The 17,311-nt window shown below is 39.7% G+C and overlaps 1 protein-coding gene across 1 annotated transcript in view; it reads left to right on the forward strand.

The window, feature by feature from the left end:
* sart3 (spliceosome associated factor 3, U4/U6 recycling protein) overlaps window positions 1-17,311 on the forward strand; it is a 48,975-nt gene that overhangs the window by 5,545 nt on the left and 26,119 nt on the right. Inside the window, exons 2-7 of the mRNA XM_022666871.2 lie at window positions 4,244-4,370; window positions 6,924-7,031; window positions 8,858-9,042; window positions 11,709-11,814; window positions 15,738-15,862; window positions 16,636-16,791. Coding sequence (XP_022522592.2) covers window positions 4,244-4,370; window positions 6,924-7,031; window positions 8,858-9,042; window positions 11,709-11,814; window positions 15,738-15,862; window positions 16,636-16,791 — 807 coding nt within the window. The remainder of the gene's footprint in view (window positions 1-4,243; window positions 4,371-6,923; window positions 7,032-8,857; window positions 9,043-11,708; window positions 11,815-15,737; window positions 15,863-16,635; window positions 16,792-17,311) is intronic.

Genomic DNA, 17,311 nt, shown 5'->3' on the forward strand with positions numbered 1-17,311 from the left:
GTCAATCTCCCTTGGACTGGGGCTCCATGCAAGATCTCACCTCATGGTGAATCAATGATCCTGAGAAAGCTGGAGCTGGTCAATGACCTGAAGAGAGCTGGCACCAGCTCTGCACTGTATTAAGAGAGCATGACCGGGGCTGTGTATTGCAAGATTTTGAGGAGCAATCTCCTTCCCTCAGTTAGATCATTAAAGATGGGTCGTGGCTGGGTCTTCCAACATGACAATGACCCAAAGCACACAGCCAGGAGAACCAAGGAGTGGCTCAATAAGAAGCATATCAAGGGTCTTGGAGTGGCCTAGCCAGTCTCCAGACTTAAACCCTATAGAAAATCTTTGGAGAGAGCTCAAACTTCGTGTTTATCAGCGACAGCCCAGAAACCTGGCTGATCTGGAGAAGATCTGTATGGAGGACTGGGCCAAAATCCCTGCTGCAGTGTTTGGTGCAGACCTGGTGAAAAACTACAGGAAAGGTTGACCTCTGTAACTGCAAACAAAGGCTACTGTACCAAATATTAACATTGAGTTTCACAGGTTATTAAATACTTATTTACATCAGTAACAGACAAGTAAATCCTGGAAAAAAAAAAATCATACATTGTGATTTTCAGATTTTTTTTTTTTAGATTATGTCTCTTACAGTGAAGATGCACCTAGGATGAACATTTCAGGCCCCTCCATGATTTCTAAGAGGGAGAACTTACAGATGTCGCAAGGTGTTCAAATACTTATTTTCCTCACTGTATCTTCTAGAGACAGATTGTATCTGTCTAGTATAATTTATTATACTTTAATCCTAGATATATGGAGATATTTGGAGGGCATTATTAGTGTCATGACATTATGGATTATCGACTTCTATTAGAAATCTGATAAAATTATTGTATTTTTTAATATCTCAGTTAGGGGTGTGAAAATCATATTGTATGCAATAATAATAAAATACAATTTTCGTTTGTTGCAGTAGTGTATTCTTGCAATTATTTTTTAAATTCAATGTTTTGTCATATTGCCAAGAGTATAGTTATCGCGAAAATACCATGAAATATTGTGATATTATTTTAGGGCTATATCGCTCACCCCTAGTAATACCCAGCTTATACTTAACACATGAAGTTGTGTTGTGATGTAATTTTTTTAGAAAATGTTAAAATCTCATCAGATTGCTCATCACTGCTTTGAGCTGTACAGAACTAATTATCAGCACTATACCTATGTTCTTCCTCCTCACCCTCCTCCTGTCTTCTGACGGGTCTGATGCTCAGATCCAGCACATTAGTATCTCCTAACTCAGGGCCCATCATTTCTGGAGCAGTAAAACATGGTGATGGAGGTGGTGGGGGGTGTTGGTGATACAATGCCGACCTATCCTCTCCTCTTCCTCCTGTTGCTCTGCAGGGATTTAGACTGGGTTCTCATGCACTTAGCTGGTCACGTGTTGTAACGAACAGCTGCAGGATGGTAATTTGTAATTTGCATAGAATAGTGGGGCGTCTCTGATGTGGAAGTGGTCTGTCTCGGTGTTCTGGTTGTCAGTGTGCTCGGGTACAGCTGGAACATCTGGGACTCTCTGTCTGTAACGTCAGACTGTTGACATAGAAACTCAGAAGAACACGGTGAGCAGGTCTCCTAATCCCGACACTTGTGAGCAGAATTTAGAGCTGAGCGCTGGTGGCAGGTCGTCACGTTGCAGCACATTTTCTGATTAATATGGTGCTTTAACCAAAACAATAATGCATTTGCAATAATAATTGGTTTTAATTTAAAACTAAGGATGAAATTCACAAAATGTATAATTTGATTAGATATTGTGACCTGCTCGATCGCACATCACCAAGCTGGGGAAAAAAAATGATGTGGCAACCAGCCCCTGCCTCCATTAGTATCAATGATCATTTTTGGCTTTGTAAGGTGCACTTAAATCCTTTAATTTTCCCTAAAATTGGCAGTGTGTCTTATACCAGTTAGAGCAGCTGATGTACTGCGTTATACAGGAGTTTCAGTTGAATTTTCCAGCCGGTATTAGAATTAGACGCTAGCTGCGCTAAGTGCTAACAAGGGTGGGTAACCCTTGTCAGCTGTATTTCCCTCATCACAAGTGATGCCACAACACGAGGAGGGTAAAGGCTAGCACAAGCCTCCTCCGACACGTATAGTCAGACTCCTCCTCTTTTTCAACTGCTTCTGATTTAGCATTGCTGACTAGCGTCACAGCAACCTTGTGCTCTAGAAGTGATGAGGGGAAAGGTCGCCATTTACACCCCCAGAGAGAGAAAGGCCAATTGTGCTCTCTCAGGGCTCCGGCTACTGATGGCAAGCTGCATTACCGGGATTCGAACCAGTGATCTCCTGATCATAGCGGCAGCGCTTTAGACCACTGGACCATTCTGTGCCCCCTCCTGAAGAGTTTTATATAGGACTGCAACTAATGATTATTTTGGTAGTCGACTAATCTTGCGATTTGGTTTCCAATTAATAATGCGTCTTATAATCCGGTGCGCCTTTTGTATGAAAATAGACTGGAAAACAGACGTTCATTGATGGTGCACCTTATAGTGTGAAAAATATGGTAACCTGTTGAGCTGAACGACCATTTGCAATGGGCCTTAAAGTATTAAAATGCATTTGCATTTGTCAGACTGAAATCTGATTGCTGTGTGGTTAATTTCCCTTAAATGAATCATTCACTCTCTGTTTTGGAATTTCCAGATTGTCACCTGCATCTTGGGCAAGGTAGTTTTGAATGCATTGATAATTATGAAATGTTTTCCAGCCCTTGTTTACGCTGCTATGAAATATGTGGCTCATATGTGTATCAGATCATCTCCTAGAGTGGTAAGATCAGCTTCTCAGACTAACTCCTGAAGTGGTTTGTATGATAGCTTGGATTTGTTACGGTTTTAAATGTGTCTTAGACCACCTTATTATTTATATATTTTATTTTATCTTTAATTTTCTCCCAATTCAGCTAGGCCAATTATCCCACCCATTCAGTGGCTAGTCAGCTGTATTTCCGCAATCACAAATAATGCCACAACACAAGGAGGGTAAAGACTAACTGCTGCTGATTTAGCATTGCTGACTAGCATCACAGCAACTTGGTTTCAATGAATCAGCTCACAGATGACTTGTGCTGATCAACACCGCTCTAGGAGTGATGAGGGGAAAGAACGCTATCTATGCACCCGGAGAGAGCAAGGCCAATTGGGCTCTCTCATGACTCTGGCAACTGATGGCGAGCTGCATGACTGGGATTCGGACCAGTGATCTCCTGATCATAGCAGCAGTGATTTAGACCCCAGGACCACTCTGTGCCCCCTCCTGAGGTGTTTTAAGTTGGACTGCAACTAATGATTATTTTGGTAGTCGACTAATCTGGCGATTAGTTTTCCAATTAGTGGAGTAGTCAGTGATTATTTTTACCATGCTCTACATCTCTGCTTGCTGTGGCTTCAATTCCTGTTTCTAGCTTTCTTGGTCTTCACTTCAAATCGACAGAAACAGCTGAACAAGGGATTTAAATGCCCCTCAAATGTCCATAACATTGCCTTTTAAATGTGAGAAGTACTGATATTTGGTGAGGAAATATCTAATCTTTTGTGTAAAGTGTGTGAGTGTCCTCAGTACTTTATGTAGTGCTGCAAATTAACAATTAGTCAACATTTATAGTCGGCACTTTTATTTATTTTTTTTAATTTTTTTTATGCACAGCCCTGCTGCCTTAGTTTTGCGTAATTTTAATAATATTTGTATCTGCTTTAAAAACCTCTTGGGTGTGTTTACACTTGCAGTTTATGGTTTGGCCTTATCCAGATATAATCCTTCTACTCAAGGTGAATGAAGTAACCGGGTGTAAACAGGTTATTTTTATTGCATCTCCCCTCATGTATCTATTTACTGTTTTATTTGCTAGATACTGACCTTGATGATAATGACCTTTTTTATTTAATTTTTGAAGCTGTGAATCCGTGTGATTGACCTTGTTTGCTGTCGTCGAGTGTTTTATTATAAATGCACAGCTCTCTAATTACACTGATTAGCCGCGGCAGAGATGCTCAGCTTTCACAGGCTGTTCTCACTGTCATTCTGCAGCTGCTGATCCATGTGGTTAATCACATCTCCATCTTCTTGATATAAAATGTGTAAAACTTCTAAACTGTGTTCCTGTTGATCGTGGTGTCCTGTGGGTTGACAGCATCTGCTCTCTCTCTCTCTCTCTCTCTCTCTTTTTATCATCTTGCAGCTGTCCATCAATGCATTCGATTATAACTGCCATGTAGACCTGATCAAGCTGCTGAGGCAGGAGGGGAAGCTGCACAGACTCCGAAAGGCCCGGCAGAAGATGAGCGAGCTCTTCCCTCTTACAGAAGGTACGCACAGAAATCAGTAGATTTCTCTTTTCCTTCGGCTTGCCATTGTCATTTAGTACGCTTCACATGTATATATATATATATATATTTTATATATATATATATATATATATATATATATATATATATATATATATATATATATATAACTTTAGGGAAAAAAGAATGCTTACATTTTTGCTTTTAATCAACTTCAATACAATACAACTGTACAATAAAATGAAAAAGGTCTCCTAAGAATTTTTTCTTCCAATTATTTAGCTTACTGGTTATTAGGTACATAGATTGGTCCCAGATTGAACTAATAACACCCATTACATCTGTCAAAAACGAACACATCATTTCATGAAAAACGACATCTTACTGAAAGTTAATCATGGTGGTAGTACTGTGATGGTCCGGGGCAACTTTGTTGATTCAGGGCCTAGACAACATTTTACTGTCTTAACAAAAGTGAAAGAGAACGTCCGGCGATTTGTTTGTGACCTCAAGCTGAAACTAACTTGGGTTCTGCAGCAGGACAATGACCCAGCAAGTCCAGCTCTGATTGTCTGAGGAAAAACAAAGTTAAGACTTTGCAGTGGTTTAGTTAAAGTTCTGACCTGACTCCTATTTAGACCTTAGAAAGGCCGTTCATACTGGAAAGCCTTCCAGTGTGGTGAAATTACAACAATTCTGTAAAGAAGAGTGAAGCTAAAATTCCTCAACAGCACTGTAAAATACTCATTGCAAGTTACCGCAAATGCTTGATTGCAGTTGTTGCTGCTCAGAGTCTACTAACCAGTTATTATGTTTAAGGGCAAAAATGATTTCACACAGGTCCATGGTTTGGATTTTTTTCCCCCGTAATCATAAAAAACTTTTGATTTAAAAATGCAAAACTGCATATTGTGTTTACTTTTGTAGTGTTTGACCAATGTTTTAGTTTGTTTGATCTGATACAGTGACAAATATGCAAAAAATTTCATTATATCAATCACAATTGATCGTCTTGCTTACCAGTATGGCAATACATTGTGTTATACTGAATGATAACCCTGGTAGCATGGTTCATACTGTATTGCCAGATTCTTGACAATACATAGCCTTAGTTTTAGGCGAGCTTAAATAAACGAGATCTACATAATCTACACTAACATGTCAAGTCAAAATAACGTCAAAAATAAAGAACTGTCTCTTGATCAAGTAATGTATTAATATCATTTGAACAGAATTTTTTTAAAGCAACAGTAGTTTATTTACGTCAATCAGAATTTTTATATTTATCAGGAAAGAATTTTATTATACAACAGATACTGTGTAAATCAGTTTAGACATTAAGCTCCGGTTAAAATATTTTTTCATCTATTTGATTCTACTCCTTGCAATCAGTGAATAAATCAAATGTTATTATTTAGCTTATTATTTTTATACCACGTGTAAATAGGGGCTTATGTGACTAAGGCAATGAAAGTATGATGGTTTTAAAGGTCAGAGATCTTTGTGTATATAATTGGTTGTTCATTCTAAACCTGGCCTTGTTCCAAGGTGATCATGCCTCTTTCACCTACCCTCAGTGTTACAGAAGCCCCGGTGTCGTGACTGCAGCTTTATTGTCCTGAAATCTCTTACTGAGGCTCCAGTACACAGTGTACAGTTTGGACGTAGGCTTTGCTTTTATTATTTCATTTGTTGTGGAGGGTAGTAGACTGCAGTTATGTAAGGGCTCTATTTTAGAAGCCAAAGAACAGAATGCTTGAAAAACGGTCAATGCTCTGTGCTTGTTGTACCATGCTGACTGCTGGAGTTTTCCTGTTTGAATCCTGTTTTTTATTGTATCTAGTATATTTATTATATTTTTAACGCATATTAAGGATATATTCATCATTTAAACATCACTGCTGCAACTGTACATTTTATTAAAGAGTAATTATTCTTGGTTAATTGGATGATGTGTAGCAAAAAATGAAAATCACTGTGCTGTGCATGGGTTTTTCCATAGCAGTTTTTAAGAATATGACTCTAGTGTTGCACGGTGTACTAATAATAGAATACTGTCTCAGTACTTTGTCATTAAAACTATACTATACCCCATTTATTTAGTTTCGATACGACATTCAGAGCACTTTGCACAAGGAGAGGCTGTATGGGAGAGTAATGCGGAAGAAGCCTTTTTTTTGAGCACACGCCACAAACAGAGTCGCTTAAGGTATGCTAAAGCACATTTGGAGAATCCAGCTTCATTTAGGAATAAGTGGTGTGGACTCATGAAACTTAAATTGAGTTATTTGAAGGGCGGTATGCATGGAGGCAAAAGAACACAGCATTCCAAGACAAACCCTTGCTAGTGTTTTTAAGAAGAAAACCTGGCAACACCCCTGTTCCTTACTAGTGTTGCATAATGCGCCTTATAATCTGGTGCGATTTATGTATGAAAATTGATCAGAAAATAGACGTTCAGTGATTGTGCGCCTTATAACCCAGTGTGAAAAACGCCGAAATGTATGTGTTTGATATGTCCACATGTTAGCCTGGGTTTCTGACTGTAACGCTGTGCTGTGATTGGCTGTGCAGAGATCTGGCTGGACTGGCTGAAGGATGAGATCAGGCTGACTGAGGGGGAGGAGTCGGAGCGGGAGAAGATCTACGAGCTGTTTGAGAAAGCTGTGAAGGACTACATCTGTAAGTGTGGCCCCGTTCTCACACAGTGTATGAATGTGGAACTGTTCACTGTTCTGATCATGTGGAATCTGACTCTACTTGGCGTCGACTGTAACGCAGTCTCCTGGTAGCTCTTTACAAACTGCTGTTCAGCTTTTTATTTCTGATCTCATTTGGCTGTGAGATTTTGGCGATGCATATTTAATGGATAACTTATTAAGTTTAATGTGGAGGGATCATTATACTGCACAGTGATTTGATTTGCCAGCAGAAGAACCATCTGTTCTTATTTTTATAAATATAAAATGTTTTCTTAATCTTCTGCATCCTAAAACAGATATTATTGGCAACCCTTCTTGCTTTGTCTTTACTGTGTTTGGATTAGAGGCAGTGATCGACTATATCCTTAGCTACACTCAGTTGACAGAATTCAATGTTTTTGTTGTTTGCTTGGTGTTTGCAAAGTGTAATTATAAGGGATGTCCCTGATCTGATCATGTGATCAGAAATCAGGGTCGATCACAAAATTTTCAAAAGATTGGAATCGTGTGAAAAAGATCCTGATCACTTATTTATCAAAAATGTAATGTAACATTTGTTACTCCATGAGTTCACTAAGTTTGCTAAACGCTCGCATTGAGAATACCCATGCTGAGCTCACACTGGCAGGGACAATTCTCTCATGTTGTGAGCTGTGAGTGATTTATGCCCGATTATCACAGAGGCTACACACAGCATTTCCTCTTTCCAAGTTAGAATATGGGAAAAATGCAATATATGCAGCTACACTTTCATTTATTCATTTATTTTCTCTGTTAAAGCTCTCAGTTAAACTCAGTAACTCAAAACATTAAAATATTCGAATTTGAAAAGCGTATAACTTCACTGTATTTTTATATATTCTCATAAAAATCATTTATATGGTTATTTATTACGTTACAATATTACGTGTCAATAATAATTGAAAATTAATAATAAAAAAACACAATAGACACCTTGGATGTGTTGATGCCAAAGTATCAGATTGAAACTCCCATAAGTAAAGCACTTTCATTTATTTACAGTAAGCTTAATTGTCCAATATTTTCAACAGTGTGGTTAGCAGCGCTTAGCGCTAGTAAGTGCCACCCGACAGCACTACAGGGAGGAACCCTGAGTGTTCTGGTAAGCCAATGCGCTAGTGCTTTTTTCCACGTAGCTTGTTTTAACACGGTAAACAAGCAGACTTCAGTCCAATATACTCTCCTCTGAAAAGTGAAAAAGCTAGCATTGCTATTAGCGGCTAATGCTAATAATGCTCCAGCCTCTGTGCTGGAGAAACTTCACTGAAACTCCAGTATAAAGTTGTACTTTAGTGGAGTGGCTTTACTGCTCCTTAATACCTGACTGGTGAAATTCATACATAAAATGCACCGGACTATATATTATATTTTAATAGTTGGGAAAATTAAAGAATCTAAAGTCCACCTTATAGTGCGAAAAAATCTGGCACTTGTTTTTCCACAATATTGACTATGACAGATTAGATCTTCATCCTCCTACAATTTTCTGTTTTCTGATGAGGAAACTGGCATTTGACTTAAATCCAGCTTAAATGAGACCTGCTCGTCTTAACCTTAGAAATGATTTAGCTCCAATAAAATCAGGTAAAAATTGTACTGAATCTTGCAGAACTAGAAGCCTTTTGGAATTAAGCCTTTTCTGTTATTTAGAAAATGTTTAAGTTGTAGAGAAAATAGCAGAAAAATGTTTTGTCTGTATGCCATTGAAAATCAGTTTCACAGTTTTAGCTTTTTACAGAAAATAAATAAATTTCCCTGTGTTCCCTCTCTCTCTCTCTTGTACAGGTCCTGATATCTGGTTGGAGTTTGCGCAGTACTCTATAGGAGGGATGGGGGCTGAGGGGGGCATTAGCCGGGTGCGCTCCATCTTCGAGAGGGCTCTGACCGCTGTGGGTTTGCACATGACCAAAGGAGCTGCCCTGTGGGAGGCCTACAGAGAGTTCGAGATCGCCATCCTGTCCACTCTACAGGTATAAACCTAGTGCCATGAGAAGTTAGTTCTGTATGAACCATGTTATTAGCTTTAAGCTCTAATTGCCAAAAAATAGAAAACACTAAGAAAGAGTTGCTTAAATCGAAAAAGACTTCTTGTATATGTTGATGATATATCAGTTATCACAATATTAGAGTGAAAGAATGCTTAAAGAAGTTTATTGGGGGGAAAATGAAATTGTTAGGCACCTCTAGCCTGGATACAAACTAAGGTAAAGGTTCTGTTTGGCATCTTGCAGCACATACACCCACAGATGCTGCAGCTGGGCCTGTAGATCCTGCTCTTCTACCCTTGTAGGCTGCTGAAGGTGGCGTCCCAACTGGTCACATAAATTCTCTGTTGCCGATAATTCTTAGTGTGGTGAGGCCGAGGAAATGTTGCAATCTGGCGAAAGCATTTCTTGAAAACCCTTGCTGTTTGAGGGCAAGCATTATCCTACTGAAAATGTTCTGCACATATCACAGCTGAGCTTTTAGTGTCCCATCATTACTACTAGGGGTGACTGACCATAATATACAGTGCCCTAACTGCTGGTGTGATGATCCCATACTCAAACCCGACCAGTATCAAATCCCACAAACACAACCTGTTTTTTTTTTTGCTAAATATAAGATGGTGCCAGGCCATAGCAGATTAGAGATTGCTTCTGGCTATTCTACAACGCAGATTGTGCACAATTTGTTGAAGCTGTCATTCTGCTACTCTCAGAACAGTAATACTTACCCTCCTAATGTCTGTGAGCAGACAAAATGTCTTCAAGCACATTAAAAGGCATGTCTAGCAGTCTCCAGTCTCTCACCAAATGGTACACTACCCAAACAAAGTGTTGAAAAGGTTTTTTTTTTTATTGGGCACTACGGGAAGCAGTTTTACGCCCTCTTGTGGCAAAGCCCATTGTCTAATCAGACCAGATCTGTAGTCATTTATAAACAGTTAGGTCCATGAATATTTGGACAGTGACAATTTCCATGATTTGAGCTCAAATGAAACAAATGAGATGAAACTGAAGTGTAGACTTTCAGGTTTAATTCAAGGGGCTGAACAAAAATATCATATGAAGTGTATAGGAATTACAAGCATTCCTTACATTTCAGGAGCTAAAAAAGTAATTGGACAAATTATCTTAAAAGCTTTTATGGACAATTCCCTCATCTTGAGGTGTGGCTTTTGCCCTCGGAATCTGTGGCTGTGAACCAACAGTATACGGTTAAAAGTGCTCTCAATGGAAGTGAAAAGAAAAGAAGAAATCCATTATAGTTATAGCAAAAAGGTTAGGATTGGCCAAATCAACAGTTTGGTACATTCTGGGGGGGAAAGAGAGCAATGTTGAACTGTGGAACTGTGGAAAAGCCTGGACCTCCACAGAAGACGGCATAAGCCCTTCACAACATTCACTCAGGAAGTAGGAGTATCAGTATCTCAGTCTCCTATAAAGAAAAGACTTCATGAAAGCAAATACGGATGGTTCACCACAAGCTCTAAATCATTAACAAAAAGACCAGATTATACCAAAAACGTCTAAAGAAACACAGGGATTTACTTTCTGCTCAGATTTAACCAAATGCAGCAAGGTTGATTGGATGATGCTGAACATTACAGATGGACCCAAATCATACTGCAAAAGCAACCCAGGAGTTTTGTTACTGCAAATAAGTGATTATATTCTGCAGTGGCCAAGTCAATCATCAGATTTAAACCTGATCTGAAAACTAAAAGAAGAAAGACCCACAAACCAGAAACAACTGAAGACCGCTGCAGTAAAGAACTGGCAATCATTATAAAAGAGGGTTCCAGACTCCAGGCAGTCATTGCCTATAAAGTATTGTCATCAATGAATTAAAAATTTACCTTTTTCTTATGGTAAAGTTAATTTGTTCAATTACTTTTAAGCCCTTGAAATTACAATATTTTTCACAGTATGAGGCACGCACTTAAAATCCTTTAATTTGCTAAAAATCACCAGTGCACTTTATAATCTGGTGCACCTTGTGTATGAATTCTACCAGTCAGGTAATAAGGAGCAGTAAAGCCACTCCGCTGAAGTACAGAGTTATACAGGGGTTTCAGTTTAGTTCTCCAGGAGTATTAGCATTAGCTGCTAACCGTGCTAAGCGCTAGCTCCTTTACTGTTCAGAGGTGAGTATTATCTGCCTGTAGCCTTCCTATCTAACCCCAGCTAGCACTGCAGGAGCAGCAATAGCATTAGCTGCTAACCACAGCACTAGCATTTTTGCTGTTCAGAGGCAAATATAATCTTACTTAGCTTAGCTTTACAGGTGGTGAGACCTAGCGCATTTAGAAGGAAAACATGGCGTCATCCCTGTTCCTACTACTAGTTACTAGTGTCTCATAAAATGCTCCTTATAATCCTGTGCTTCTTATGTATTAAAATAGACCAGACAATAGATGTTTAATGATCATGTGTATTAAATCTAAAAATCATGAAGATTTTGTCATTGTCCAAATATTTATGGACATAACTGTATATCTGAAACACGACTCTGGGGTGTGTGTAGAGTGAAGAAGCATCCTGCAGTGTGTGTTGCAGTTTTAGGGACTGTTAGCTTCTGTTGTGGCTGAATCGTTAGGATTGTGTAAGCTGTACAGAATATAATGAAGTGTGTGTGTGTGTGTGTGTTGCAGCCTCCTCCTGGCAGTGTGTTGAGTGGGGAGCAGCAGGAGCAGCTGAACGCACAGCTCGAGAGAATCCACACACTCTTCAGACGCCAGCTGGCCATTCCTCTGCTGGGTGAGGAGTTATTCTGCCCATTTCTCTCACTCTCACTCGCCCATTCTGTTTCTCACTCATAACCAGCATTATTCATACGTCTCTCTCTTAATGTCTTCACAATGTCTCTCTAACATTTTCCTTTACACAGTTAGTATCAAAAGTGTTGGAACAGTGAGGCCTGTCGCTTTATTTCTGCAAGATGAATAAGAGACAACAGATCAGCATTTCACTGTTATTTCCGTGTATTTACATCTGGATCTGATGCACAGTGCAGAAGATACAGATGCATCTAAAAAAAATTAGAATATATTTTATATATTATATAGATGTATTACACACAGAGCGGTCTGTTTTAAGCATTTTGTTTCTTTAAAAAAAAAAACAATAAAAACCTCAAATCAGTATGTTAAAAAAAAGATATGATTTAAGACCAATTTGATACTTTTGGCAGTGTGGGTAGTGTGTCAATCCTGCTGGAAAATGAAATCTGCATCTTCATAAAGTTGTCAGTATCAGAGGGAAGCATGAAGTGCTGTAAGATTTTGTGGGAAAACAAAACTGCACTGACTTTAGACTTGATAATAAAACACAGTGGATCAACACCAGCAGATGACATGTCTCTCCAAACCATCACTGATTGGTGGAAACTTCACACTAGACCTCGAGCAGTTTGGACTGTGTGTCTCTCTACTCTTCCTCCAGACTCTGCTCCCTTGATTTACAAATGAAATGTAAAATTTACTGATGATCAGTGATGGTGTGGAGAGACATGTCATCTGCTGGTGTTGATCCACTGTGTTTTATTATCAAGTCTAAAGTCAGTGCAGTGTTTTCCCGAAACATCTTACAGCACTTTATGCTTCCCTCTGCAACTGACAACTTTTATGGAGATGCAGATTTCATTTTCCAGCATGACTTGGCACACTGCCCACACAAGTATGTCCTGATACATTGATTATTGAAATAATAAATAATGCTGAATGTCTACACTCAGATTTGGGTTTTGCCTTTGCAGACTTTGCATCACAATCGATAGTTTCCATTAATTAGAAAGAAGTACAAAGACAAGCCTCAGAAATTCTGGGGAGAAAAAGTTTTATATACTGATAGAGACATGATGTGAAAGTCGTGTTTTTGGAGATTTGTTTTAGAAGATCACAAACATACGAGCTCAGCTGTGAAACACAGTGGAGGTAGTGTCATGATTCTGGCTTGCATGGCTTCATTAAAATATTTATTAATCTTTATTAAGTTACACTGAACTCAGAAGTCTACATAAACATTTTGTCTGTTAAATTTTAAGAAAGATGCAACCAAGCTGATTGGGAGATCCTTCACCATGCAGCACGATAATGCTGCAAACACACTGCAAAAACTACAAAAGAAGTTAATCAGAGGCAAAAAGTGGAAGGTTTTAGACTGGCCTAGTTAATCTCCAAACTTCAACCCTTTAGACCAGGGGTCGGCAATAGTCGACAATACTTACCTGTCTCTCTGTCGTGCGCGGCCGTGTCCTAATTCACTAGCCAGGGCAGGAGTAGTGTATTGGACCGCGACCCTGACGAGGAGCAGTGTGTTTATCTATTTATTTTTTCCTTTTCTTGGGTTTACCTGCTGTGAGATCAGCTGTTCTGCAATTGGGTTTAACAACCCTCTGGGCTGGAGAGCTACTGGTCTGTAGCACTCCATCCCATTACACTTCATTTTACAAAAAAATATTTTTTTTTATGACTCGCCTCGTAATGCCTTGGAAAATATCTGGCCCGCGGCCAAATTTAATTGCCAACCCCTGTTTAGAGTTTGCATTGTACCTGCTAAAGAGGAGACTGAGGGGAGTAACCCCCCAAAACAAACACGAAGTGAAAGAGGCTGTAGTAAAAGCCTGGAAAAGCATCACAGAGGAAGAATGCAAAAGTTTATTGAGGTCAGTGGTTCACAGATTTGACACAGATATTGCAAGCAAATGATTTTGTACTAAATAATAAGCCTTTATTCACTTAAATTTGTTTTACTAGAAAAATGTTCTGAACTGTGTGTCAGATCCAGATGTAAATAAAGGGATTGGCCACATTGTCTTTTTTTTTTTTTTTCACGCTTTTTTTCCTTCTTGTCTCGTTGTCTTTGCTTTTGCTTCCCTCTGCTCACACACCTGTCCTCTGTCTCTGATTTTTGCTTCTTTCTCATCTCACACTGCCCCCCCCCCCTCTAATGTCTTTTCTTTTCTCTCTTTCCCCTTTTATGTCTTTTTCGGTTTACGATCTTTGTATTTTATTTAAACCGTTTACCTTTTATTTCTCTTTTCATCCCCCTTCAGTCTTTTCTTTTCATGTAGATCTCTGTTTGAAGTGTGTATTTATCAGTGCAGGTGTGAGATGGTGAGGTTAAGCATGTGCAGATCTGGTCCAGCTAAACACAGTCACAGGAACGGGTTGTGAAGAGGAAAACAACAGAATAAAAGAGTGATTTTTCTTGCTTTGAGGAAGAGCAGCGTTGTAATTGTGTGGGTTTGGCTCTCAGCCACGTCTCACACTGAGCTGCGTCCAGCGCTGCGTCCGGCCCCGCGTCCAGCCCTGAGCTATCAGGTGTTCACAGACATCACTGAGCCCGAGCCAACAGCCACCCGCTCCACCTGCCCACAACCAGATGGTCTGGCTGAGAGTGTGATGCATCTCTCTCTCTCTCTCTTTCTCTCTCTCTCTTTTTCTCTTTCTCAATCTCTCTTGCTCAGGCTTTCTCTTTGGCTCGCTCTCATTTGCTCTCTTTCTTGCTCGCTCTCTCTTTCTCTCATTTACGTTCTCTTGTGTGCTCTCTTGCTGTAGCTTCTCTCTCTCTCTCTCTCTCTCTCTCTCTCTCTCTCTCACACATTGTGGAAGAGAAGGCACAGGAGACGTGGTTGATGGAGCTGGAAAGCACTCAGTCTCTCTTCTACCAGAGTGAGCCAAAGCACAGATTAGGCTGTGGGAGCTTGAGCTTGGCTCATGTTTCCTATTGCCTGTTTTTTTTCTTTCATTGCTTTTTTTCCTCTCCCTATTTTGTTGGACAAAAACGTCTCCTCACATTTCCACAGCAGTAGGGAGGTGTGGAAAAACAAAAGCAGAAAGGGAGCACTTTATTCTGAATGACCCTGATGTGATAAAGCTCTAAATCTGTATAATTGTGGTATGTAGAGTTGTTTTTCTACATGATGCTCCATTTTTGGATTTTATTAGTCACGCAATTTTGCCAAAGCCTGTTTCTATGATTTCTCTAAGGCTATGTTCTAGGGCTGTCACGATTCTCTAAAATCCTCGATTCGATTTTATTTCCGATTTTAGGGTCACGATTCGATTCTCGATTTTCTTTTTTCCTTTTTTTACGGCCCACCTGTTTACGACTTGACAGCATCAAGTCCTCCCTAATAATAATAATAATATTAATAATAATAACAACAATAATACAATATCTAAAAAAATATTATAAGTATAATAAACTCTTGCTACCATAACTTTACTCTGAAACGGTGATTTAGGCTTTCCGAATATAGTACATGAGCCTCTAAGCGTGTGCACGCTTGCGTAGCTTAGAGGGAGGGATCATCAATCCTCTTTTTGACTTTGATGCACGAGAGCCATGACATAATTTCGAGTGATTTCGATAAAATATCAACATCGTGACATCCCTACTATGTTCACACAGGTAAAAGTGGCTCCAATCCAAATCTTTTTCTTTGTGTCAGACGCAGACAACTTATCTGTAGCAGTGAGAATACATTGAATCTGACCTTTTAAGTTCCACTTTTGTGTACAAAGATCATGTATAACATTAGGACTGTTCTCCATTTTTCAGATCTACTGATAATAAGGACACTTTGCTTTTCTATGATTACAGACTGTAGTCATGTTTCAGTTTCATGTGAAGTGTTGCTGAAATGTTGTGTTGTATATCTGCATTTCTGTTTGCAGACATGGAGGGGACCTACGCGGAATACTCCGATTGGGCGGAGGAGGGTGTGCCGGAAATGGTGACGCAAAACTACAAGCGAGCTGCACAGCATCTGGAGAAGAGCAGGCCGTACGAGGAGGCTTTGGTAAGAATACACTACACCATATAATTTACTTCTTATCTTACTATACACAATGTGGATTAGCAAACTGTTGCATAAGTTGCTGTTGATAAGCAAAACAGTTGTCATTTGTCTGTCACAAACATCAGTCACTAACATTTTAAGGCTTTTGGGAGCATCAGCTAAAATCTCTGCATTTTGGAATGCTATTGGAGAACAGAGGTGAGCTATTTATACTCTATCATGTCTCATCAGAGTGCTCCTTTAAATGCCAATTTATACTCCTGCATCGAACCTACGGCGTAGCTCGACACGCATCATCTTGGAAATGTAACTTCGCATCACAGACAGCTGCAGCTCTGGTCTTCCGGGCCTCCTGTTCCCGGCCACACATTCCTACTTTTGGTTTAAAATGGTTTAAAATGAAGAGTGACGCAGAGCTGCTGATATGCGCACGCAGTAGTATAAACTCACTTCGCTGTGTAGCGCACTCTCGCTGGATACGCGTAGAGTACAGCTTGGTTTAACGCAGAACTGTAAATTTGCATTAAGCTTGGCCTGATACTGGGTGTCACATGGGTGATTTTGACAAGCAACACCTGGCTAGGATTGTCCATGTGAACAGAAAAGCGACTTAAAGCTGTTTTTGCAGCAAAAGCTGTTTCTTAAATCTTAGTCGTTGCATCTTAGTTATACAAGCAGCATTTATCTATTATCGATTATATTTTACTAAACAAAATGTTCTTTGAGCTGCCTGTCATTTGTTGTTTGATGGAAGCACTTCTCTCTGTGTGCAGTTGGTGTCGGAGCCGCCGAAGCTGGCCGAGTATCAGGGCTACATCGACTACGAGATGAAGGAGGGGGACCCGGCCCGAGTCCAGATCATATTTGAGAGAGCGCTGGCAGAGAACTGCCTGGTACCAGACCTGTGGGCCAAATACACAACGTACCTAGTGAGTCTCAGAGTCTCGTGTGTGTGTGTGTGTGTGTGTGTGTGTGTTCACACCAACACATGCCAGGATATCCATTACTCACACACTCGTACACATCTCTACCTTTCTTATTTACTGTGTTTTTTGCACTATAATGTGCATTTAAAATCCTTTTATTTTCCCGAAAATAGTCAGTGCGCCTTATAATCTGGTATAATAGAAATATGTATAATAAGTATGAATTTTACCAGTCAGGTATTAAGAAGCAGTAAAGCCACTCTGCTTAAGTACAGCGTTATACAGGAGTTTCAGTGAAGTTTCTCCAGCACCAAGGCTGGAGCAGTATTACCATTAGCCACCAACCGCAGCGCTAGCTCTTTTGCCGCTCAAAAGAGTCTGTAACGCCATTACTTTTTTAGTAACGTGTAATCTAACTAATTACTCTGACTGTAACTATAACGCCGTTACCATTTCCGACACCCCGTTACAGCACGTTACTTTAGCCGCTCTATTAACTTTTTTTTTTTTTAACTTCGCACAT

The sequence above is a fragment of the Astyanax mexicanus genome, chromosome 22 (genome assembly GCF_023375975.1).
Source record: "Astyanax mexicanus isolate ESR-SI-001 chromosome 22, AstMex3_surface, whole genome shotgun sequence".
In the NCBI taxonomy this organism is placed as follows: Eukaryota; Metazoa; Chordata; class Actinopteri; order Characiformes; family Acestrorhamphidae; genus Astyanax; species Astyanax mexicanus.